We start from the raw sequence: 27,710 nt of genomic DNA on the forward strand, positions 1-27,710 counted from the left end.
CTATCGATCAGACAGAAGGCAAAAAATGATGTATAGTAGCTAGCCACGTTTATCATCCACCACAATCGACTATTACAGTAGTACTATAAATTACCATTTTAATTTCAATCCAACTATGTTGATATGGATACAGTTAATTAAATTATATCTTTAATCCATACGTACAATACAGTAATTTAGCCATCAACAGTGACTTGACGCTATTTTTCCCAACAAATAAATTACGTTTAATCGATACAAGCTACTGTTGCACGATACGATCAATTTGCATCAATGAAAATTTCCAACTAGCCGATACATCATCATTAGATTGCTACCTTTGAGTAAGGTTTACACAAATAATAATCAATAAAATTACGTCAATCGATACTAGCTACTGTTGCACTATGCCATCAATGTTATCAATTTGCATTAATGAAAATTTATAACTAGCCGGATACATACATTATCATCGTTACATTGTAACTTTGAATAAGGCTTATATAAACAATAATCAATGTGATATCATCTTGTTTCTTAGGCTGGATTAAATCCTATCAAGAAGCGCGTTTATGCTGAGATATGCACTACTTTAGGGCTTAAGCACACCTTTACTTATGCCAATTCCGAAACAATGCGTCATTTATTGGGCTATATTCATAAAAAGTTAGTATTCATTGTGGATGCAAATTTTTTTTATTTGCCCTTGAATTATTTCTCCTATCATATTAGCAAATTGACTCTTTATTAATAAAGTATTAAATATTAGAGTTACTTTATTGTAAGTTATCAGTCGATGCAGTAAACGTGAATTACCTACATTATAGTTTATTCTATGCTATTCTGTTCTAATCCTAAAAATTGTAGTTAAATATACAGTACGAAAAAAACTGCCATAGAACTAGAAGATAGTAATTTACAGACTCGTATGAAAAAGACTTGTTCTTAATGACTAGCGTTACATCAAATATCAAGGAGATCTAATGCTAATCGAATTCCATAAACGTCGATTTTATAGATATGGCTCTGTTAGGAAATATTTAGAATCGACCGGATTTAGCTACGAAGAGCAAGATCAGCTGAAAAGCAATTTAATGTTAAAATCTTGATTACGTTTAAAAACGGTAATGATTTCAGCTAATTACAGTAGTTATGTGCTATTAATTAAGGACGCAGTAGTCGATACCAAATTTTAGCTACTTATCAACTGCTGCATAAGTGCTATATATAATGGTATCAGTTACTTGATCTACTGGTATTTTACTCATTGTAGTACCATCATTTTTTAGATACTATCAACTCATTGTATCTATCTTATCTAATTGTTTGCACACTCTGTAATTGTTGTATCTTGCCAGTAAAACTAATCATTGTTAACTAGATCAAAGCGACCTGCAGAAGTATTATCTAAAAACTAAAACTATCATGAAATTGATCATGTATAATTGATAATGATCTACTTTTAACGCTCACGTAATTACGCATTTACGCATATTCCTAGTAATGATCATAGAACCATTTTGACAAGCCTTTAGGCCTTTTCTTTATTTTGCATAACTATCATAAACTGAAACTGCAAAGTTTATGTAGAACTATTTAACTTACTTTTAAACCCTTTCTTCACTTTGCGCAACTATAACAAGTGAAATGTAAAATTTTTCATCATATTGAATCCATCGTTGTATAAATGATTTATAATCAAATCTTAACCAATATAATTTATAATATATCTGAATAGCATCATGGCTTTTTTTGTAATAATATCTTTTTATTATTTGTTTCATAGCAAGCATTAACCTGCTATTCTATAGACCATGTATTGATCGCCGAAGCAATAGTTTATTATAAAATACGTATAGGCATTTTTATTGTCTGCTGTTACAGTTTTTAATCACTGTTCGGATTTTATTTTACGCTAATCGAAGAACTCTCTTATTTTTACGTAATCTGTGCATGAAATCAGAAAACTTCAAGTATACGCGTATACAATATGAATGTATGAGATTAAGAATTTGTAACTATTCAATCGAAGTGAATTTAAAAGTATTTAATAAAAACCTGTATAACACCGCTACGAAATTGAATTTGGATAGTTTTTATCCTTAATGAATTTTGCAATATGCGATATGGCTATTAAGCCATAGAAAGTATTTGAATTTTGAATTTGCCTAGGTTTCTCTAAAAATTTGATAGAATGATTTAATAAATAGTATTGACCAAGACCGGACCTGCACCGGTGTACTGAGGAGAGTAGACTAGCAGGAAACATAGTTTAATCAAAATCTCTATATTTCTGATTTGATACATTTTAATATACGCGTGCAGAAACTGCAAACTTAATGTCCTTACGATATTCTTTATTTACAAGATATTTTACATTAGCAAAAAAGACGACTTAGTTTGGGTTACGTTATACGTCAAGGTCGTACGATATTTTGCAACCTTCATATGAGTCTTGCTACAAAAAATTGACAATTTCAAATTACTATACATTTAAGCATTTAAAGTTTATGGTAACTTATGGCGATACCCATACAGAGTATATTCAGTAAATGGATTTATACGAAATTAAATATGTGTATGGAATCGAAAATTGGGCACAGCTTACTATTATAATGCTTCAATAATGCATGAGCACTAATTCACTCGTTATAGCAGCAAACCAAGTTCCCGACAATTTGCTGCCCTATATTATGACGCCTCAGTAATCAATTCAATCCATTACGCTATATGGCCTTCGGTATTATAAATAGATTATCATATATGCTAACATTCTATAACAAAGCATTATTTTCCTTGAAGTACTGTATTGACATCATTAAAACAACGAATAACTAAAATTATACATTAAAAATTTAGATGATTCTAGTCGATTAGATTTACGGGCTAGTACTTACTGTCAACAGGTCACGAATATTATGATATTGACTTAATCTGGCTTCCATTAATTTAAGCTATAGAGTGTGAACAATATCATTCCCAAGCCAGAGGGAACATATGTTGAGAAGTTTTATTGATTAATTTGCCGGTAACATATGGAAATTGAATGCGGGCGGAACCAGCATCATCTAGCAATCTTTTGTTTGCAAATGTGTAATAGTTCTATAAACTGCAACTTAGCATTGATTTGTTTAGCAAGGGCGGTGTTTCTTTAATATTTGATGACATAGCACACTTAGCATGCGTAAAATATACGTATAGTTTCGTCATCACCTTTCCCTACAATTTTGTATTCTTAGTAATCATAAAATTATTGGAGATTGAACAGCAGTAAAACGGTATCATCCCTTTAGACTTTAAAGTATTTGAAGCTAGGCGTGCTGTCATCATAAAATGAGAAACAAGATGGTTTCAATTCATTATCCGGTAAGAATTTCTAGATAGCCATGAATGTTAAAACTTGTTATTTTGAGAATATTGAGTATTGTTGATCGTTTCCTATTATTCTTTTATATGATATCTCCACCTAAATCATTTTTGCTATGATCTACTAGTACAATTAAGTTTTAGTACGCTATCATCATTATACTTTTCACCGGCTGCTATTCTCACGCCATCTTCTTGAAAATATCCATTACTGTTTGATCATAGTATCGGGTATAAATATAGAATAATAAAATAGTTATTATTTCAAGGGGATAAATCTCAAATAGAAAATATACACTATTTCATCCAGAATGTAGAAATACGAGCATATCTTCAAACTTTAAATTTAAGAGGATAATATCTCCATCAGTCTTATATTAAATGTTCAGTTAAGAAAATAATCAATGAAATGGAGACAAAAATTTGTTAATCCAGTTGTACCAATTGATATTAAGCATAATATTAGGTTACTTTCGTTTACCCGATATATTACATTTCTGTATCGTGTTAAAATTTATAATAACATTATGGCATAAACAGGGTGTAAATTTCGTCTCAATGACGATGGTTAATTTCCTAATGATATATTAAAAGAACTCCTATAATATCTTTTTCCTGTACTAACTTGTTACGCTCACCTTAGATAGATTGTAAAGCATCGTATCGTACAGTATTCGAATATTTTCTCCTTTAACGTCCCTTGCTTCATGTAAAGGCCACTACTATAGCTATAAAGATCGATTTGGTCGTTCCATGTTAAAAAATCAAAATATGGCTCATATAGTTTACCATTCCCATCAGACGCAGGCTAACATCGCAAATATGTTTTATAGAGACTACTAACACGACTTACCGTAAGTTTTCCCTTCTTTATGATAAGAGAGCATGGACAATCCGATATGATAGTAGGTTTCAAATATGGACCACTAAAATATCAATTTTAGTAGTCCTTGGATTTCCAATTATTTGAAATTTTGCAATCGAGAAGGATATTAATTCATAGGAGAATCTGCTCGCTTATAAAGCAGGAAATACCCCCCCCCCCTTCCTCACTAGAGCATCTCCTACTTTAATCTATCAAAAAGTAATAGTGAATAAATAGTAAATTTTCAAGACATCCTTACGTTACTTTACGTTAAGAGAAAAGATCTGATATAAGAAGGTTTACCGATATACAGTACATACGGCTGCCATATTCCATAATTTGTTCACAGTAACTGACAAAATAAGTAACAGTAGTAACAATAGTAATATCTTGCCTAGGTAAAGCTTAAGAGTAGCGTCTGTTACTTTTAATTTTAAAAAAGTTGTTAGAGCAAGAAAAACTACCGGTTACATTAAACTTTAAAGATTAGGAGAAAATTGGATGCTGGTATATTCGCTATACGAGCCTGCTAGAACTAATAGTTCACATCAAATATAAGGCTTTCGATTTTCCAGATATTTTGTGGATAAGGATGGAATTGTAGTATAGTTTTACCTGCAAGTTTTAATTTCAAAAGTTGTTAGGAAATTATAAAGCGCACATTTTCGTTTTCGAAAGTTTAACCTGATAGTCTTTACGATACTGAAACTCCTAAAACCCTAACCTTTAAGATTTAGTTTTATTAATCTTTCAGAACTGGCATTTGTATAGATAGCAAGTATCTTAGTATGGTTCCGATTACTTCCCTAAGATGGGCAGAATGATATGTTTATATTTCTTACCAAAGGCTCAACCTTAATAAACTTAGCAATATTGAATGTATGATCCCTACCAGATTAAATACTATCGATCTCTTAGAAATTATATTTTAAAAGGATTATACTGTAACATGATAATTAGTTGACGTAAATTTTTATTTAATATGAAATGTATTTCCTCTAAATTTTTCATAGGCAGTAAATTAAATAATAAATATCACTTAGAAATCGTACATTCCTTGCTGAAATATTACTGCATACACTCATAAGAAACTGAGCTATAAAAACTAACATCATTGTGTAAGAGGATTAAGCGATAAAAATATTGCAAACTTTAATTTAGTATCGGTAATATTCTATTCGATTTATATTAATCGAAGAAGGCATTCTTATTTTAGGCGATATTTTATGACTACTTATATATATTACTAATAAATTGGATCAAATTACATACATTTTTGAATTTTATTCTAGATACTAAGGCAAAATAATTGTTATTAGCAACATGGATGATAAACTATATCGTCAGGCGAGTTTTATGACTCGTCGACGCCGCCGTAAAGAGAATGAATTGGTTCAAGCATTACGCGAGGATATTAGCGATTGGATCGCTCGACTCTTCCCCAGTCTTTCTATTCAAGCGGATAAGTTTCACGATGCTATAGCTAATGGTACTGTTCTATGTCAGTTAGCTCAATTAATTGAAGAGGCGCAATTAAAAATTGGTGAAAAAATTGATAAGAATTTACGAATTCAAATGAATAAAATTGCAATGATGGGAGGAAGAAGTTTAGTAAAATTTAAAGCCCGAGAGAATGCATTATCATTTATTCGTTGGTGTCAGAATCGTGGTATTAACAAATCAGTTATGTTTGAACCAGATGATTTAGTTGAACAGCGTGATCAACGCCAAGTTATAATATGCTTAATGGAAGTTTCCAGATTAAGCGTTCGCTATGGGATTGAACCTTGTAAATTGGTCCAGTATGAAATGGAAATTGATGCAATCGAGAAACAGGAAAAAGAAGAATCACAATTAATGCAGCAATCATCCAGTCTTCATTGCAGCAGACATCTTCAAGATCAAAATGACGGTATACAAGAATCGACAGTGCAAGAACGGCATCATAAACATAGAAAAAATAGAGCTAAGATTAAAAGAAGAAAGAGTAAAAGAGATCCAAATCGTCTTCGTCATGATAATCAAACGACAGTACAACAGAATCAGATTCCATCACATCGTAAACGTTCAAGCCAAGAAAATACAGAAATTTCCGTTATTTATACTCAAACATCAATATTTAAAGAACAAAAACCAAATAAATTGATCAATGCGAAAGGTTCACCTCGGAAAATTGTATCGTCAAATAGATCAGAAAATGTCGAAACAGAATCTACAGATTTAAACGAAACATTCGCTAAAAATATGCAAAAAGCCTTCGGTATCGTCACTACTCCACCCAATAATGAAAACCGTGATCAAGAAAATAAAGTTAATCTTGTAAATGATCAAGCTAAAGTCCAATCGTATACTAGACAAAATTCCACTGCTGATCAAAGCTATAATTGTGATCAGCAAGTTAATAGTAGCCAACCTGAGTTAGTTCATAATAATCGATCTTATCCTATACCATCTTCTTATAACTCGTCATCAAATGCGACCGAATCGACGCCTAAACATGGTCGAACGGAAATTACCTCAAAATATCCTTCATCGTCAGTCAATACTAATACAACGATAAATCAGAGTAATAATACATCAAGTCATCAATTGGTATCAGAACATAGTGAAGAATATTGGGATGATGAAGAAATTGAAGAGCAATTATCCAAATTTTCTATTAAGGAAGAATCAAGTAAACAAGACAGCCAAGACTTAGAATATACTATACCTAACGTAACTTTGAATCACCCTGATAAAATTCAATTGACTAATATCAATTCTCAGTCTAATTTAATCGATAATGAGATATCATCTTCAGATACAATCGATTATTCATTGGAAATTAATCGAGAAAGGAAAAGATCTACAGGTGAAGATAGTTTTATTTTTGATGAAGAAATGATGCAAAGAGAAGCTTCCATTGCATCAGAAGCTGTGCTCGATCACTATGAAGTCGGCCAGGAACAGCAACAACAACAGTATTGGTTACAAAATCAATTAGAAGGCAGAAGCAGTCGAATTGGTAGATTACATCAAAATGAAACTGCTAGTTTAGACGATGATGACTATGAAGACGACGATACATACGAAGAGGACTATGAAGATGAGGAAGAATATGATGGTGAAGGAGATATCGTACCGCTAACATCAGTTTTGCATAAAAACGTAAGATCATCAAGATTTTATATAACCCCTCATAATTTCAAAATGAGGATTATATCTGTACTTTATAGTGCTACTTATAAATGGAAAGGAATCAAAACCTATGTAATATTCCTGTGATAAACATTATCTACTGATGTAGAAAAATTTTTATATGAAGATTTTAATTTTTTCTTTCAATAACTAAATTAATTTTGTTCTATCGTGTGGCTGTATTTCTTCATTTATTAATTATGTATAAGTTAATTTATGAAAGATTTTGGAACCTTAAAATTATTTTATGTCATACTACGTGGCCTTATTAAAAATCGATTCTAATATCAATAGGTATGGAAAATTGTGAATTCAGTCCAAGCCAATGATGACATCATACAAATGAAGGAAGGAAAATACAAAATATTTGATAAAATTGTCTTCGTTAGGGTGAGTTTATTAGATTACCGTACTAATTTATGTTAATAAACTAAATTCTTGATAACGGCATTAAAAATCTTAAGTTTGTAACGATGCATGAAGTAAATGGTAGCTTATCGAGAAAGAATTATCTTAATCGGAGTACTAAGCAACAGAAAATCAGTTCCGTTACTAGTAATATCGTGATATTCGTTTAAAATTAGTTTTTAACCTTGAAACATTTGATAACATTATGATAGAAATAAGTATTTCTTTTTTATTAAACTAAAATCTATAGATGCTAAATGAGCACGTTATGGTTCGTATTGGCGGAGGATGGGATACGTTAGAGCATTACATCACCTTCCATATGTCTTTACGAAAGAATAAATCAATTTTGAAAACTAGAGATATAGATGAAGTAAGATCAGATATTAAAGCCAATTCAAGCTTAATTAGCTATTCAAGGCCAAAAAGAACTTCCTTTGGTGGTTCACTTGGTAGTCGAGACCAACTCGGAGCTAGTACATTGTCTCTACAAAGTAGCGGCTCCTTTAGTGAATTTCATCCAAAGTTAAAGCTTTAAATATTCATATCCAAATGTACAGTTTCATCTGGCTTTAAACTTAGACTAGAATTGACAAAACCTATATTATTATCCATTGATACATCAAATATTTTCATCATAAATTCTAATATGACTCAATTTATCATTTTTCATAAAAATTTCGATATCAAATCATCATAATAGGCATCAACGAAATTGGCATTATACGTATCCATTAAAAATTCGTTACGATATGCTAATTAGTTTTAGACCGATAAACGAAAATTTATTGCTTGCTAAATCTAGAGCCTAAATGGATGTTGCTGCATAGTATATGACATCGATCGAGTTCCAGAAACAAGCGAATTCTCAATATACGATATATATATCTTAACATAACACCCATCAGTAGTACCTGATACGGGAAATTAATGATCAGGATTACCTCAAGCTTGTATTTTATATACATAACTTTGTCTTTTGTTGCAGTAAAATAAAAACAATGTTTTTAGCATGGCAGAAATTGAATTGAATAAGTAAAGTATATATTCTAACTTGAAGCGAATTCAATTATTCATCTTTATTTCAGCAAACTAAGGCCTTAACAAAATTCATTGTTAGTCTAGGGTTAGTTTGAAATTTTATGCATTGCTATAACATTTCAGATTCTATTTACCTTCATATAAACAAAGCGATCATATAATTTTTGCATTTAAATAATTTTTAAAGTTACTAATTGATATATAACTACAATCTGCTGGTTATAAAGTCATGTATTGAAATTTTAGGGAAGACTCGCTGTCCATATAATGACCAAGACTTATGACACAATTCCTTATTTACTTCTAAAATAAACGCTGTAAGCGAATTTATTCGATCAAGTCACATCATTATTTTAAGATTGTTATTACAACTGTGTTCAATAACGTAGAATGAGCTAGACAGATTTTCTAATGCTGCATTGCGTACGTTTACATAACCAAGATAAATATCTAAAGCATATCTTTAATACTTATAAACTATCCAATATACTCCAAAGTACTCAAATCAAAGTACCGATAGTACTGCAATAAAGTAGGATCTAATCACATTGATAATGACTCGTTATCAATTCGAATAATATGAATCAAACAACACATAACGGAGACTATCCATATACGTATGAATTAAATTTTCTGTGCAGGCAACGAAAAATAAATGCATAAGAATATTTGATTTGCAGTTAAAATTGCAACTTAAATAGCCTAGGCTTAAAAATTGTAGTTTAATGCAGTCATGAAACGTTTCAGCGTAGAATGAGTATTATGATACAAGAGAATTGATATTCATGTTTCCATTAGCTCTAGCTGAAATATTGAAATCTGCAGAATCTTTTAAAAGAATCTTTCATGCCGTTATAGGCACTAAAACTTTCAGTATATGCAATGCAAAACGTGGAAATACATTAAGTTCGATTGGTATTGGTATCTATTTAAACAGCTGTAAAAAAGTAAAAAGAAAAATAATACAGGCAAAAATTTATTCTTGCAATTTTGAAGATTTCTTTCTTTGATTTGCTAAAGCTTATACTACCTGTCTAGTCAACTTATGTCAAATTTTGTAGTGTGTAAGGGTCAACGTGCAGCTTTTAGCATCATTATGCAATCGATACGATGCCCTCTTAACTCAATGATGGCTTATTCGCTTTCCACATTGATATATTGGCAAAGTTACCTGCTAATGCGGATAATACGTAAACTATATTATACTAGTTTCCATTTTGGAATTACCAAAATAGATTATTACAATATTCCTTTACTATGAAGGTTGGCACATGATAAAGGGTGAAAATCTTCATGTGAAAGTGATCAATTCAGGAGGCAAGTGTCCTATATCGCCTAACCCCATTAACGTAACTCTGCCATCAGGTTCAATGGTTAAAGTAGTAATTCCACAATTGGCAATATTAAATCGTAGCCATGCTTCCATGGGCAGTTGCAAACTCCTGAAAGATATCAATTATATATAGAATATATTATGTGTCGATGATGACAAATCAGCATGATCGAAATGCATGCCATATCACAAGATGTCAATTGGAATGTATGCAGGATGAGATATTGCGATGACAATTTATAGTCAAATCTTAACACAATATTTGTTTGAAATATTATATTCATATAATCTATAGTAATAGGTAAACCCTATTTTCAGTATATCCTTATCAACAAAATCATATTGAAAGTGTAAGCAATCACACTGCTTCGAGCTTCGAGATTTTAGTGAAGTTCGCTTCCTTTACAATGCATTTTGACAGTTTAAATAGCCTTTCCTTCATTGGGTAATCTTATTCAACTTACCTACATATAAGATATCTGATGGCATTAGCATGACTAATAATTAAATCGATAGAATGATGTGTTTGTTTAGCATGGGCTCGATAAAAGTATTTCCTGAAAGATCCTTCCATCCTTATTCCATCCGCTAACATTGCCTAATGCCATCAACAAAGCAGCAGTAAGAAATTGATAACTTTGTAATAGTTTGAGTTCTGATTCGTTTGATATCATCTAAGGTAAAGTATAGTAGGGCAATCTGAGGCTAATGTTCAACGCCTAGTCCTCACCTTTTTACTCGGTTTCCAATATTGTACAGGTGGTACTGGTTCGATCGGTGGGGCTCCCTCCGATAAAGCTTTTGTCGCTTCTTTATTTTTACAAGTTATGATTTTGCAGATTTGATCAGCGGTTTCTGCAGCACTCACTGTAGCAGAATAGTATACGTTACTTATAGGGATATTCATTGCCTTCAATCTCTTGCCTGTCAATTTTGCCTGCACTCTTCCTAAATCGGTCAATACAGGCTTGGTTTTATCCTTTTCAACATGAACCAAACGGAATTGGCCATGGCGCACTATTAGAATTGTCCTCGTTGCATTGGGCTTGATAGTCTCTTTTTTGGGATATTTCCGATCCCAATTGTGATCCCAAGATATTCGATAAGACGATCTAGGTATCTCGACATGATCTTGAGGACTACCTTGCTTTTCCTTGTCTTTCTTTATCTCTTTATTCATACGGTGATTGCTGTTGGCTGTCTTTTCTGCGTCTTTGCAGCTGTCATCGGAGCAAGTTCCCTGCTCGGATGATGTACGCTCGGTTACCTGCTGTTTGCCATCCTGATGGCAGCTCCCTTGTAAAATCAAGAGCATCATCACGCTAATACCTAGTATTAGCTTGCCTAAATCAGTCATTTTGTTCAATATTTAGGTATACGTTAACAGACTCCAACTCAATTTTTGAACTCCGAACCGTCCAGCAGCCAAGAACGTTAGATCAATATTTTACTTGCTGCAGGCAGAGTACCGGCGCCAGCTGTGCTGCAGTCGCGCTTTACGTGACTGCAGTCTAATCAGAGACTCGTTCGTCTCTAGTATGGTCACGGCTTCCGTCCAGTACATTTTACAGTCCTGTCTAATAATACAGAGTACAGTATACTGTATAGTGTTGGTATAAAGTGTACTGTACAGTAAAGTACAGTATAGAACAGTAGGTATAAATTATACCGTAGAAGCATTTCTGCATACTGTATCTGCAAATTCTACTGTACTGTGCAGCCAATATTTAGTTATAAAACACTCAAAAAATTATTTACAGTTCATAATTTTAGTTTTAAAATTTGGGGAGTAATCCATGACATTTATTCTACAAAATATGGACGTGATGCGTATATCAGTCTCTGCCCATATTACCACATCTAAATGGTGTATCTGGATAGACTGTACTGCACATTCGAGTGTACAGCAGACCCTTCCATCAATTCTACGAGTACTCAATGGCTACTCTTTAATGGCACAGCATTTAGTCAGCGATTCATGAGACTAATAGTTTTAGTCTCAGAAGTCCCTGATTGAGTCATGGACTACTAAAAATATGCATAGTTAGCAATTTCAGTCCATGATTTAGTCTACGTCTAACTGTCCCACACCTACATACTATAACGGTATGTACTGTATTAATTAAACATTCTACTATGCCGGCCCTCCAATTATAATATGATAATTATACGAGTACTAAATGACGACTCTCCAATGGCACAACATTTAGTCAGCGATTCCTGAGACTAATAGTTTTAGTCTTAAAAGTCCCTGATTGACTTATTGCAGTCAAAGCGGGGTGATTGTGACTTTCAATTTATTTCTACAGCAAAATTGGCAATCCCAGTATATCAATTTTATATTAATAAACTGAACGAATATAAATTGAAATATATCGATCGCGTTGGGCTATGATATTGTTGAATAACCCTAGGTATGGAATAGGGCAAATTGCACATCATAAAGTGGATCAATGCCGTTTACTATTTCTGATCTTTTGAATATTTTGGTATATTTACGGCAGTTGAGAACTTCATTGACTCTATAGGATATAATTTAGACTAGTACTGTACTACGGTATTTCTTCCAATAGGCATTAAAACAGTATATCTCGATTCAAAAAGCACAGAACAGCAGACCTTAACTATTATCTTTTCATACGAGTACATAGAAATTGGCTGACAGAAACGGAGTGTTCTGTAGATGCGTGGCTAGGCAGGAAAATGGCTGTGTTTTGAAAGACATAAAACATAATGTGGCCTGAGCCATATCCCAAATAGATCACAATACGGATACACTGGAAAATACGCCCAGCCATGTACACAAATCGCAGAGAATATGCAAATAAGGTTACAAACATAGCACAGTTGAGCATAGGACTTTTGCTAATACGATTCTCTCGGGAGAAGAGTAATTGAAGCAATACATTCTGATTATGCTATCCACAACACTTCTCTATCTTAGTCGAAACTTGATATATTGTACATACAATACATACTGTACGTTTTGGCAATAGTACTGTAGTCCAAGCGGGGCTAAATTAAGTTATTTTATTTAGCCATAATGATAAAGTTGCAATTTTAGGACAACGTCGGTGGGGCATTTTATAAACAATTGACAATGATGTTTTCTCATATCACTTACTGGTGTATACGCGTACATAAATATTGCAGTTAGACTTACCTGAGTCTCTAACTCTCTATTAATATAGGAGCACAACACGTTCGTTATGCATTAGTGTGCATGTAGACTGCATTTTAACAGAGGCATATAATAATAAATATTTAATTTATCTAAGAACAAACAGATCTCAACTTGCGGAACTCGTGTAAAAGTCGAAAATAATGTACCATTAGGTCAAAATATGAAAGTAGGTTAAAGTGAACACTATCATAGTCCAAGTTTTACAAATGGAGTCAATTTCGGAAAGTGTTATTCGATAATATGAATAGCTTCGAATGTATCTTACAGACTCGACGAAATTTCCATATCTTTTGATTCCTAATAGAATTTATATGTGCAATATTAAAAAGGAATATTCGCTATAAGAATAGTATTAATATCAAACTTCTTTCTACTGTAGCCTGTTGATAACAAAGAGCTCAGTATTGAATAGTATCTTGATTCTATTGTCATCTCCATTATAAAAACTGTCCAATTTGCATATCAGCAATTAATCAAAATGAGACATTAAATGGCAAACCTGCATTATACGTCCTTTAGTTTCTATTGGGAGAAGCATCGCAGAAATTCCTCCCGCGAAGGAAATGCAAGCGTAAATGCTTAACGCTAAGATATCGGAAACCGGTAACATTACCTACACAGTAGATCAAAACATGATAAGTTGGTAATTTAACGAACTACCTTGTACGAAAGCTATTTTATAATTTTCGCTAGTGAAAAAACGTTTTTATCGAAAATATTTCACTTGCATACAATACAATTAGCAAAGGTGGGATAGTCCTTAAGTATACACGATATCATATTTTAAAAATAAACCAGGAACATTGCCTTCCATTACAATCGAATATTGCAGTTTTTGCTACAACCTGAGCTAAAAATGGTGTAATCATTGCACCAATTCGAGCGAAACTGCTGCAAAATCCAAGGCCTAGTGCTCTAAATGTTGTTGGATAAACCTATAATTAAGCCAAATGGGGAATATCAATAACGCCATGTTTGTAATTAGCACAGTTTTTACTACGATACCTAAGCACTCAAGATAGTCATTCTACTTCAGAATATATTTCATGATTAAAAGCTAAAGTATAACTGTAATCATTCTATCGTTCTAATATTTAAATTTCATTCCGCTTTATTCGGTTCTTAGCTATCAAACAAATTTCACGACCCCTATAATGCTAATTTGTGATAATTACTATTTTCATTAAGAAGTTGATACTGATAGATAGACAGTATTTGTAGAATTTTAAAAACATATTTTAACAAATCACCTCAGGGGTATAAACATAGGCTACTTGAAAGGCTCCAGAAATAAGCGCTCGGACACAAAATATAAGGATTGTCTTCGGTACCCTAGTGGTGCAGATAATAGTTAATAAATGTATGCAAGTGCGAAAACTATTATAACTGAATATAGTAAATCTGAATTATAATTACTACGTTAAAGTTTTACATTTACATATCTTTATGTCATTCATCGTGAGCGTTCATTTTATGAGTAATTTATAAAGTAATTAAACTATTTTCACTAACAATGAATTGATATTACCTTGCACTGCATATTATTAGCATGAATAAGAATACTCCAGCAAGCGAAAATTGTAAGCATAACGCCTTCTTTCTCCCCAATTGCTCAACAATCAGGAATGCAAATATCATCCCTTAAGAAATAAAAAATTAAACAAAAAATAACGTTGAATTTTAATCACTAATTAGATATCAAATTTAAGCAATCAATCATGGCTACTGTTATAGAATTATATTCTGAACTATCAATGTTTTTAAAGTAAAAAAATTTAGCAAAACAAATTAGCATACGAATATACTGACCAGGGAACTCGGAGACGGTTGTAATTACAATATTACGATAGTCATCACTTGATAGTGGCTTACATATGCATCCGTGAATAGAATTTTCTCCATTACCTAAATGTATTTAAATATTTAAGTCACCGTTAACTACCAAACAATGCTTCATAAGACAGCTACAATTCTAGTATTTCGAAAAGTAAAATTGTTGCGCTTAGACAATATTAATGTACATTAGGAAACAGCTGCTTAATACTTATGGCTTACCGCATCTATCCACCGTGTATAACACTGGAGTCATTAAAATTATTCCATAATACAGTGCCGCAGCAGAAAACCTGTCCAAATATGACAGTAATGAATAATACCGAGTAATCCTCATATTAAACTTACTCAACAATTTTACGAGTGATGGCTTCAATTGTACTGTATTGTTCTATATACAAACAATAGTTACCAAATTGACCACATCAATAAAGTTGTTTTCGTATAAGGAGGTTTCAGTAAATCCCAAATTCGTCCACGAGTTCCCTAAATAAATAACGTCATTCCTCTTTAATCTAAAATTTATGCATTGACCAAATCTAGGCTTCTAGTCATCACGTAGAGACTTTTGTTTGCTTGAATGTCCAAAAAGAACATCCAATATACTTTTACTACCTTGCTAGGCAATTTTATATCTTCACTATACCAGGACTTCCTATTTGCTGTCGCAACATTATGCAAAACTGACATAGCTTCTGAGCGTTGACCGGATATTAACAAATATCGTGGTGACTCTGGAATAATCTATAGTCAATTGTAAAAGTAATTAAGATACGTATTTTATTTACAAGCGATAATATCTATATATTGATAGCATACCTTATACAGAAAACAGAAAACTAGGCAAGGTAGGCTAGAAAAAGCTACTAAATATCTCCAACCAAGGGTAGGCATAACAATAAAGGCTAGAATAACTTCGAAACTTGCTCCAATCGACCAAAATGACTAAGAGATTGAGAAAGAATTATACGTCTCTGTTATTATAGTAAATGAAATGACGATAAAATATTATAATTCAGCTATGCAGCGAAGTAGAAAACTGTACTTGGAGAAAGACAATTGATCTAGCTCGAGCTTTGACAGGCAAGAATTCACTATAGAGAGTAACCCTGTAGATTCATGGAAGATAATATAAGCGTTACATAGTTTAACATAATGTGTAATCAAACAGTACAATATGCGTAAACACGTCTATCTGTAACATTCTTAAGTCAATATATAATAGTAATCTAATTAGGGAAATGATCGCTATTTTAATTGTATAGACGATGTAATTTAGAGGTAAGTCGTGGCAGTAAAGTTTTATCTATAATCATAATTTACTATACTTTTGAATTGTACAAGTTTAGTGCAACATCTTACGCTTGTGCAGCACCAGAAATACCAAAACCGGTTATTGTTCGTGTAAATATAACCCAAAAATAGCTAGGAGATAGAGCGCATAATATTCCATAAAAGAAAGTGCAGAAACTGGAAGACAATAACCCCTGTAATGCAATGTTGATTGTAGGATTACTCATTTGACTTTATTTACTAGAAATGTTATCGTCTATCAGGAGCTACTAATTTTACTAGAGCTATATATTTTAAAATTTAATTTATCATCTTCATCTATTAATGGCAATATATAATTATAGATCAATTCGTATGTACTATTTTGCGTCCGTATATATCTGCCAACCAGCCCCAAATTGGTGCTCCGATACCAAAGCCCATAAAGACCACCTATTATAGATTGGATTATATTATATTTTAAGAATTTGATAAGTGAATAGTATAAATATTTTCATATAAAAATAATTACGATTTTAGCTGATTATACCGTCGTTATAAAGGCTTCCTGCCATGATGAAAGATACCATTCACAAAGGAGAACTGGACCAATGACGGATAATAGCATCATTTCCATGGCATCTACGGCCTAATACACAAATACGTGAGATTGACTGAATATTGATAATGTATGGGTTGAGTTCTATGTGGTTAACATTTTATAGTATAAAAATTGTTAGCAATGGATCTATACTGATTGCACTTAAAGTATAGCGTAGCACTGTTTCCTCCTGAGCGGTACTATATAAATGGTAATCTCGATATTTATATTAGAACTAGAATCGTGTTATGTTTATTTCTGTAAGCAAACTCGGTAGATGCTAAGATAACCATGTCTACGTAACCTACATCGCATAACTGTAAATTAATTTTGTGCAATCTGCGATCAAATACTGCGCGTATATACTCGTACGTGTAATAACCCTAGCTCTCGTCCATTTTAAAGCATTAATATAACTAGCTTGCATATAGCTAACTTATTACTTGCCATTAATATTTAAGGTACTGCTCCTAGTTTACTGCTAGATTAAAGGTAGTCATATGTAAACAAGTGCAAATTTGAAAAGCTCACTATAAGTCCATATTAAAATGAAACCGTATAACTATACCAAGTTTAAACTTGCAATAATCCATCAAGTACCGTCAAGATAAAGAAATCTTGTATTTTTAAAATGGCAAATTATCTTAATTAATTAGTGCATTAATTAGTGCAACTACAGTATGTATCATAAGATTAAACAGGATTAATATATTCGTGTATTACATTACATATATACATAAAATACATACTAACCCAGGCACATCCCATTACAAACGTCAATCGTATTTGATATTTTCCAAATCCTAATGAATTAATTACTTCTCCAAGAGTGGTTGAATCATCTAAGGATTGAATGAAAGGAAACCAGTTATAACTAAAATATAGGAATATTCTTAATGATAGCAATACAGTCAGTCTATTTTGTAGGACGCCTATATTCAATTTGCTTCTTTGTATTTTAGACTGGACTTTGGGTAAAATATTATCAATGGTGTTGTCTTTTTAATGACTGTTAGAAAGTGACGATATGGCTATATTTGTATTTATAACGGTATATATCCTACCACTAAATATACCGTCTTTCCTAAATAAATACTGCTATTACTAAGGAATATAATATCAATGACAGTTATAAACGTATTCGATGATAGCATTAAAGCTTTAGTAGGTGTTATAAACGTACCATATACTAACACGGGATTTAAGACTATAGCGAGGCATTTAAGATCTATCCATTAATTCGACCATTTACAGTTAGTTAATGAAGTCACTTAGCATTTGATTTATTTTTGGCGTGGTCTGATGTTTACCCAACTTTCAACAGTTCATGGAGGTCGAAATTTTTTCTGATTGCAAGATTTAAAATTTACAAGGATACTAACTCTTTGCGTTAGTGTAAAATGTCTACGCCATAGTACAGTAGTATTCAGTCTGGCAACGAGATATCGTAAAAGTAACAATCTATTCCGATGTGCTACATTTGTAGGAAGCGGATGTCCATTATACTGTAACTATTAAATAACGGCAGCATCAAATGACCAGAATGTAGCATCCAATACTTTAACTAACTCCGTTAGTAAGTAATCATTTTTATTTCATACGCCTATAGGCTACGACAATACTATAACATCAATACTATAGTAGACAAGTAGAACTGTACCTAACTTCATCATGACTACAGAAAAGTCTATAGTTTTTAAAAATTCTCGAAATTATACTTCATGTCAGCAGTTACGCCATTTGATCGAATAATGAAATTTTAAAGCCTTGTTCTTACCAAATAGGGATTGGCTCTGTTGATCATTTCTTCATTCCTTAGTACGTACAGTACAGTATATATGTACATGTAAATCCTACTTGACTGTAAAGGCCTGCGGATCTAAATTAAAAATACCCTCTAAATTACTCCAAGTTGTACTGCCGATAGTTGCTGCCCTTGATGGGATAATGAAATCTTGAAAGCTTTGGTTTAGCTCAATATGAGAGATACAAAAGTAGCACTGCTTAAATGATCATTTGTTCATTTCTTAGTAATGACTTCGCTATAGAAAAGCTTGGAGTTTTAAAAAAAAAATCCACCGAATTGTATTCATGTCGATAATGATGGCATTGACCGAATAATGAAATTTCCAATGCCTTGTGTCGCCAAATCGAGATTGACCGTGTTATTCATTTATTCATTTCTTAACATAGACTTTAAGGTTCATAAATAAAGCAGGCAAATAGTGGCCGCATATTTGCCGTATATGATCTGACTTGACTACAGAAAGGCCTGTCATTTTAAAAACCCTGTAATTTGCATTGAATGTCCACCGTTGGGGCGTTTAACTGAACGACGAAATTGTAAAAGCCGTGTCATCATCCAATCGAGACTGACTACGTTGATCATTTGTTCATTTCTTAGCATCAACAGGATTGAAAAATTAACTTAGTAAACTGATTTCTATCTAGGCAATCTTTTATCGATCAATGTATACTTTGCTTGTAACTTAAAATAACATAATGTGATTTAAGATTAAAAGGATTTTTATCAATCTTATCGTCATCAAAACGAAGATAGGGTCTTGTACTGTACATTAATCTCGAACTCGTTACAAGATTAGCGCTATGGATATTTTCTACAAGAATACTGCAATAGCTCACTTAACGGTGTTGAATCCAGATTTAATGCACAGTAGAATGCACAATCTATATCATGGCCTTTCCTAAAACTGTATTTGAACCTGTACAGTGTTTTAATGGCCTAGTGGATAATAATGGTTCTAAACATCAATAAAATGATTCTTTTCCTACCTTGATCTTCTAGCAAAGCATCCTGATCCACCGATGATCCTAAATTGTGCATAGCTACAGGGGTGGTCTCCATTGATGAAATAATAGCGAAATGATAGGAAAAAAGAAACCGTGTGTGTGGATGTAAATATATGCGTATTCGACTCTGTTAATAGAATGCAAGCTAGACTTATTTGCTGTGGAAGATTGACTATAACTTTTTTACTTAAAATTGAATTTCTTTATTATTCTGCCAACTCGATAGCTATAGTATCGTAATCTATTGGTGAGTGCTATCAGTTACAGTTAATCAACATCCTTGAACGGCATCACTTGAATGCCAGAACCAACAAGTTTGAAGTATCATGTAGAAAGAATGTTCTAATCAAAAATCAGCTAAAGCAAATCCTCTCCGGATAGAAACTGCTACAGTCCAGGTCCAAATCGCAATTTCGCCGGCAAAATCTTTAACGATGACTGAATACACAACCTTACCACTAGTGAATTAGAGTAGTGTTACTATAGATTAGCGCCTAGCAATTGGAAAACGTTTTGATTGACTGATTTATTGATTGAATGTGTTAATGACTTTTATTACTCTTTTTACTCTCTTACTTTAGTTACGTAAATAAATAAATAAATATATCCACTCTCGTATGTTACACACCTACTATGCAGCATACGCTTAGAACACTGTATCGTACTACATACAGACTATGGTACTAAAAAGAAATGGTCACACACTGTGCACTTGCAAACAGTAGTAGACGAGAGGTAAGAACGCGTTGCCAGTGGACAATTAGGATTGAAAGAAAAAATCAGAACGCAAAGTAAAAGTCTCTAACGCCTCCTTTCCTTAATAATATAGAGTAATTAGATACTGGTAGGATAGGTAAAAGAAATTATGCAAGGATTTTAGGCAAAAATGACAGAAACTAGCTTACACTCTCTCTGTATTGACAGTCGGCATCATAGCCCTAGCAGTGGATCGCATACTCGAACTCCTTGAAGTATCCAATTAGTAATAAAGTAGTTTCTTCTAATCATGTCGTGGCTTAGAAAACCCTAGCTCAGAGCTTTGCTAACCCAAACCGCTATGAGTTCACTGTTCAATAGTTTCGTTAAACCTTAATAATAATATACAGTAAATAGATACTGGTAGGATTGGTAAAAGAAATTATACAAGGATTCTGGGCAAGAATGATAGGAACTAGCCTACACACTTTCTGTATTCACAGTCGGCATCGTAGTGGATCGCATACTCGAACTCCTTAAAGTCTCGAACGTCTCCTTTCCTTAATAATATACAGTAATTAGAGACTGGTAGGATAGGTAAAAGAAATTATACAAAGATTCTGGGCAAAAATGGCAGGAACTAGCTTACACACTCTCTGTATTGACGGCCAGCATCATAGCCCTAGCAGTGGATCATATACTCGAACTCCTTGAGTATCCAATTAGTAATAAAATAATTTCTTCTAATCATGTCGTGGCTTAAGGAAGCCCTAGCTAAGACTTTTGCTAACCCAAACCGCTATGAGATTCACTGTTCAATAGTTAAGTCATCGGTGGCGGATTAAATCTGATCTCACTGCTCTACTATACTGTACATTCGGTGTAGTCACAATCATAAACTGGCATCTTTCTACTCAGAGGTTGGTACACCATGATGTAGAAAGCAAGAAATTGAATGTACACAGTACTGTAAATCCCTTAGTTGTGATTGCGTACTGATGTAAAATATGGAAATGCATTTGGTATGGTACGCTAAGTTAACATTATAAAATAATAAATATAAGTACAATATATCTGAATTAAGTGCATAGATATCTAACATGGCAACAGCCTTACTTAACCGTAGCTCAGTAACATTATATATATAACATTCATCTGCATAGCGTGATCAAGGACTGCAATCTTCTCCAACTGATATGGACATGTAAAATCGTCTACAAATGGCAGACTCGTCAATTTAATCAAAATATCATGCATTCCAGCAAGAGTTGATCGTAACCGATAGCTAGTTATTTCCGCCATCAAGCCAGACAAACAAACATCATTATACGAAACGACCATTCAATAGAATAAAATGAAATTATTTTAATGGCGAAAATTGTATCTGCCAAAGATAAAACGATTTAAAGGATATCAATATTCAAAATTTTAGTACTCCCTTGTATTGCCCTCTCTGGTGAAAATTGAATAGCTGGGTTGATTTAAGTTACTATCATAAATATATTCGTAAATTAGCTATGCAAACACAGAATGGCCTTTGATCATGGATGATATTACGCAGCTTAATTAAACGAAGCACAAATAAGTATTAGTTTAAAGTATGAGTAGTGATAAATAATCAGTTCATGGGTATTATTATACTAGAATATAAATATCAATTTCATAGATCAGGCTTGATAGCAAGTGGTCCACTTCATTTAATAATTAATATATCATAATATTTCATAGTTTTTTGGACTCCTAGTAAATGCATAATATGAAAATATGTAGAAGAACATTAGACAATATAGTAAATATCAGATTGTTTTTTCTACGTAAAAAGTATCTCATTACGAAATATCGCCATGAAGTTGCAAAGTCGACAATAATTATACTATGGCTAGAACAGCATGATAAATTAATGACAAACCCGCATATTGAGTCCTTGAGTCTCTATTGGAAGAAGGATAGCAGAAATAGCCCCCACGCAAGAAATGAACGCGTAAATGCATAGTGCTAAGATATCAGATACTGGTAGCATTACCTAAAAGATTAGAAAATATGGTAAATTAAAGCTTCAGTTGATTGATTAATATCTGAGAGGGCAATTCTACCTTAGCTCTCTTTAGTACAAATCACTTTTGCCAATATTATTGCATTTTTTTATAAATGATAATCTTAGTAAAGGCGTACAGTCTATAGGTACAATATTTAAGAATTAATCAAGATCCAATTTTCATTTATAAAAATTGTTTTGCTAAGACCTGAGCTAGAAACGGGGTAACCATTGCGCCAATACGAGCGAAACTGCTGCAAAGTCCAAGTCCTATAGCTCTAAATGTTGTAGGATAAACCTGTACTCAAAACAATTAGGAAAGCAAATTACATTAGCTTACATAACCGGTGTAGTATTTTATCCCCAAAACCCAGGCAATTACGGGCGGTTAATATAATTGGAAATAGAATTTATAGTTAAGTATCGTACTAAAATGTGATAATAATTACTAATATTATTATTTTGTTTTATTCTTACATTATACCATTCTGCTACATTTCGATTTCTAATTTACCAAAGCAATGTAACAAACTTATAATATTGAGAAGTCTGTAGGTTGCCATTTATGGACTGATATTATTGATTAATTATAGCAAGAGCTTATTTAACAATTTTAACAAAATTACCTCAGGTGTATAGACATAGGCTACTTGGAAGGCTGCGGAAATAAGTGCTCGAATACAAAATATAAGAACTGTTTTCGTTACCCTATAGTCACCACCAAAATTGATATATACAATATATATATATGAAAGAAGGGAAGTTACTTAAAGGATATATATATATAAAAGTTATAATTCTATGCACTTTTATATATAATTAACCTTAAATTTTGACTTTTAAAGAATTACTACAATAGCAAAATTATATGTTCTCTTCAGTAATAATATTACCTTGTACTACAAATTATTAGCATGAAAAGAAACACCGCAGAGAGTAAAAATTGCAAACAAAGAGTCCTCTTTCTTCCTAATTTCTCAACCACCAGGAATGCAAATATCATACCTTCGGAAACAGCATTGTACTAAATAACTGGTATTTGATCAACAGCAGGTAACTAATTGCATAATTTTTTTAATGCAGTAAAATGAATCATTTTTTTGTTGTTTATATCTTTTATGTAAACTTGTCAAGTATCGTAATAGTACTCACCGGGAAATTCAGCAATGGTCGTAATAACAATATTGCGATAATCATCACTTGATAATGGCTTACATATGCAACTACGATTAGAACTATCTCTACTCCCTACAATGTCATTCAATAATATAATAATATGATTGATACCTAGAAAAAATACTATATGAAATAGATAAAATATTGAGTATTTCGAGGAATAAAATCATTTAGAAACTAGTTATTTAGGAATATTAAACAGAATTTTACCACATCTATCCACCGTGTACAACACTGGAGTCATTAAAATAATTCCATAATATAATGTTGCAGCGCAAAGCCTAGCGTATTCAAAGCAAACAGCATTATAAGAATGATACTGCCCCTTTTATTTATCTTAAAATTTAAGGTAAATTTAAGAGTTTTGTCATGGAATCATTCACACATCACTCATGTTATTCGTTTTCATCGTACTACTTTTATAAATAAATGATAGTTACCAAATAGACCACATCAACAGCGTTGTTTTGGTATAAGGGGCTTTCAGCAAGTCCCAAATTTGTCCACGCGTTTCCTAAACAGATAGTCATCATATGTATTTAAATTTGTACGGTATTTATCCAATGAAATAGCTCTGAGCTTCCCATCAATATATAGGAAATTTATTTAGTGTAAACTGCTACTAATAACTCAAAATACCTTCTCTTACCTTACTGGGTAACTTTATATCTTTATTATGCCAAAGCTTTCTGTTCACTCTCGCAATGCTACGCAAAATTAATATTGCTTTTGAACGTTGACCAGATATTAACAAATATCGTGGTGACTCGGGAATAATCTATTATTAATTTAATTGTAGTAATTTAGATAGAGCATTTTAAAAATTGATAACATTCATATATCTATAGCATACCTTATACATAAAGCAGAAAGCAAGGCATGGTAAGCTAGAAAAAGCTACGAGGTATCTCCAGCCAAGGGTAGGCATAACAATTAAGGCTAGGATAACCTCAAAATTGGCTCCGAGTGACGAGAATAACTGAGAGATCACCAAAATATGTATAAATGTAGTTGGTAGCAGATATATCGATAGTCAATTATTATCGCTAAGTAAATCTCTTAACCAAACGAAAATTTAAAAACCTTACTTGGAGAAAGACAACCGACCTAGCTCGAGTTTTGACGGGCAAGAATTCGCTATAAAGTGTAACTCTTTAGATTCATGAAAAAATATGCATGCGGATATACATTAATTTGATAAGTAATCAAGTTTAATCATATAACATTAAATTTACATAGGTACACATATAGTTAGGTTATCAATTATTAAAGCGATAATATATATACTCGTATTTATAACTGTATCTTACGCTTGTGCGGAACCTGATATGCCAAAACCAGCTAATCCTCTTGTAAGTACAATCCAGAAATAACTAGGAGACATTGCACATAACAGCCCATAAAAAAAAGTCCAAAATGTGGAAAGCAATAACCCCTGAATGAAATATCGATGTCGGTAATATTATTGTTAATAATTAGTAGGAGTTCTATTATCGAATATCTGCGTCAAATCTAAACCTACTCTTACATGTTAATACAAATTATCTTAAAGTCTTAGATATCTATTTTTAATACGCGTATTAGCAGTATAGTACTCGTAGTATTATTATTAAATGACTCATTACTGATTTATATATGAAATAGTCATTGTGAGCTAAAATAATAAAGAGATTATCTATAATCTTATATGCATCTAAAATCAATCGATATACCAATTTACGTCCGTAAATATCTGCAATCCAACCCCAAATAGGTGCTCCAAAACCGAAACCCACAAATACAATCTAGGTATTACAATACTTGATGTTATTTACCCGCCTTATCGTTATTGTATGATTTGAACTCGAACATTGTATTTATCAATCATAAAAATGATAGCAGCCGATTTTACTGTGGCTATGAAGGCTTCTTCCCATGACGAAAGATGCCACTCACAAAGGAGGATGGGACCAATAACAGATAGTAGCATCATTTCCATGGCATCGACTACCTGATTGATGCATAAAATATTGACCAGAATTAGATCGTATTTGAACGCTAGTACGGTATTCAATATAGTGTATTAATAGGATCATTGATCCCTCTTCAGTAAAGTAAAGTAAAGTTGTAGTCCAAACCTATCAATAAATTTTATTAGGAAATGTTCTAATAGCACACGAAAGTTTATGAAATGTTATCCATTTAATCATTTTCGACTTAATCATGTTTTCTATCTTTTAATACGTAGCTTAATTACTAGATTATTTTAAATTATTATAGCACTGTTAAGGATTGATAAACATACTAACCCAAGCACATCCCAATATAAATGTCAGCCGAATTTGATATTTACCAAATCCTAACGAATCAATTATCTCTCCAAGTGTGGTTGGATCGTTATCTTCTGATGAGCAAAAGGAACCTCGTTTCAATAATTGTAAGGAATAAAGTTGTAATTTAAAATGCATTAACGTAATCAATCTGTTCTTGGCTAATTGTTCTTTACATGCAAAATGTAAATATTGTACGAGTGTTTATGCTTGAAAGACTTCACCAAACCTATAAGGGTATAATTTGCTTCATGATTCTCAGAAGCAAATGGCAAAGAGTCGGTAGCTATGACTAGAAATATCATTGACGAATGGTATAGCTTAAGCATTTCGGCGATGCCACGGACTTGTCAATTTTTTTTAAACTTTACAAATCCATGGCGATGCTTACAAGGAACCGACGGCAGTTTATCTCGATAAGATTCAAATAGGTATCGCATCTGACTAAGGCTCAATAATAACACATACTAGACAAGGTGCATATCTTAGAATGCGCGATAGACGTGAAGGTAACCTATTTAACATCGAACTAAACATACACGCAACATAAACCATCTTAGCTGGTCCATATTCTTAATAGAGATTGATGTATGATAGCAAGTTATACAAGTATATGCGAGGTATAATGCGAGTATATCATGATCTCGATAGATATACATGTATGACCTATTTATAGGGCAAAGATGTTTAAGCAACAAAAGGTACTAGTATACTGTACACTATAGTCTAACAAGTGAATCAAGCTAAGAAATACTAAAATCGATTTTTCCTTACCTTGATCCCGGAGTAATGAATGAAGCTCAACAGATGATGTCACGTTATTCATTGCTATCGATGTCATTATCGTGAATTAAATGACTGGGAAATATTGTAGAACTTTTTTTTTTTTTTTTTGCCTTCCTGATCATGCTATACGCGATGGACGTCTACACCTAATTTCCTGAGATAGTGCGTGAGCTCTACTAGGATGAGATAGATTAATTGTAATCCTTGGAATGTCCTTTTCAAATCAAATGGAGTCTGTTATAATCTCTTACTGATGACTAGTTTATCTACGATCACCGTGGCGAATAATCATTATTAAAATATGTGTATCGTCCTACTAATATACTAACGTAATATCTATATCTGATAACTAGAACTACAATCGATAAGTTTATGAGTTATAATCATAGATTATAAATTATCAATATGTTATATTATCAAAATGCTTGCCCAGCAATTTACTTCAATATCTACAGGATAAAGTACGACGCTGCTATGATATAAAATGATTCGTTACAGTTTTAGCTAGAATCCTGTAAAAGTAGAGTCCGAAGGCTTCTTCGGCATTGCCTAAATACACGATCACTTGATCACTCTGTTACACTATTACCACTACATTACTCTGCTGTATATAGCTTTTTACTTGGCCTATTCTCCTGATCTCTGCTAATGTATGTGTAGATGTACCTACACACTTAGCTTAATATAACAGTATATACAGTACAAGTTTCAATCAAGTCAATTAACTAATAGCAAAAGTGCGAGCTGTATTTTATGCAAAGTGTCACAGGCCAACCTCAAGATCTACCACGATCACCAGTGTCCTATAGACTGTAACAACACCTGATTCAATTCGTTC

The 27,710-nt window shown here is 32.6% G+C and overlaps 4 protein-coding genes across 4 annotated transcripts; 1 reads left to right on the top strand and 3 right to left on the bottom strand.

Moving 5' to 3' along the window:
• Window positions 1-5,533: 5,533 nt before the first annotated feature.
• On the top strand, window positions 5,534-8,333 carry TRIADDRAFT_58332 (uncharacterized protein; the record flags this gene model as incomplete). The annotated part of the gene is made up of 3 exons (XM_002114125.1): window positions 5,534-7,357; window positions 7,682-7,777; window positions 8,046-8,333. The coding sequence occupies 3 exons, from the start codon at window positions 5,534-5,536 to the stop codon at window positions 8,331-8,333; spliced, it is 2,208 nt and encodes a 735-aa protein (XP_002114161.1).
• Window positions 8,334-10,127: 1,794 nt separating this feature from the next.
• TRIADDRAFT_5385 (uncharacterized protein) lies at window positions 10,128-11,217 on the bottom strand (the record flags this gene model as incomplete). The annotated part of the gene is made up of 3 exons (XM_002114434.2): window positions 10,128-10,278; window positions 10,634-10,767; window positions 10,900-11,217. Coding segments are annotated over 3 exons (603 nt in total), but the record flags the coding sequence as incomplete, so codon positions are not given.
• A 2,134-nt stretch (window positions 11,218-13,351) lies between these two features.
• On the bottom strand, window positions 13,352-19,925 carry TRIADDRAFT_58334 (uncharacterized protein; the record flags this gene model as incomplete). The annotated part of the gene is made up of 16 exons (XM_002114435.1): window positions 13,352-13,399; window positions 13,853-13,966; window positions 14,199-14,288; window positions 14,604-14,685; window positions 14,882-14,993; window positions 15,163-15,258; window positions 15,409-15,479; window positions 15,599-15,672; window positions 15,802-15,930; window positions 16,006-16,131; window positions 16,232-16,295; window positions 16,549-16,673; window positions 16,840-16,911; window positions 17,009-17,107; window positions 17,813-17,901; window positions 19,853-19,925. 16 exons carry the CDS (start codon window positions 19,923-19,925, stop codon window positions 13,352-13,354), a joined length of 1,464 nt encoding a protein of 487 aa, XP_002114471.1.
• A 2,538-nt stretch (window positions 19,926-22,463) lies between these two features.
• TRIADDRAFT_27661 (uncharacterized protein) lies at window positions 22,464-26,224 on the bottom strand (the record flags this gene model as incomplete). The annotated part of the gene is made up of 14 exons (XM_002114436.1): window positions 22,464-22,589; window positions 22,810-22,899; window positions 23,228-23,309; window positions 23,495-23,606; window positions 23,754-23,842; window positions 23,978-24,058; window positions 24,218-24,291; window positions 24,427-24,555; window positions 24,631-24,756; window positions 24,866-24,929; window positions 25,088-25,212; window positions 25,490-25,561; window positions 25,669-25,763; window positions 26,062-26,224. The coding sequence occupies 14 exons, from the start codon at window positions 26,222-26,224 to the stop codon at window positions 22,464-22,466; spliced, it is 1,428 nt and encodes a 475-aa protein (XP_002114472.1).
• Window positions 26,225-27,710: the final 1,486 nt, after the last annotated feature.

The sequence above is a fragment of the Trichoplax adhaerens genome, genomic scaffold (assembly GCF_000150275.1).
Source record: "Trichoplax adhaerens TRIADscaffold_7 genomic scaffold, whole genome shotgun sequence".
NCBI lineage: Eukaryota > Metazoa > Placozoa > Uniplacotomia > Trichoplacea > Trichoplacidae > Trichoplax > Trichoplax adhaerens.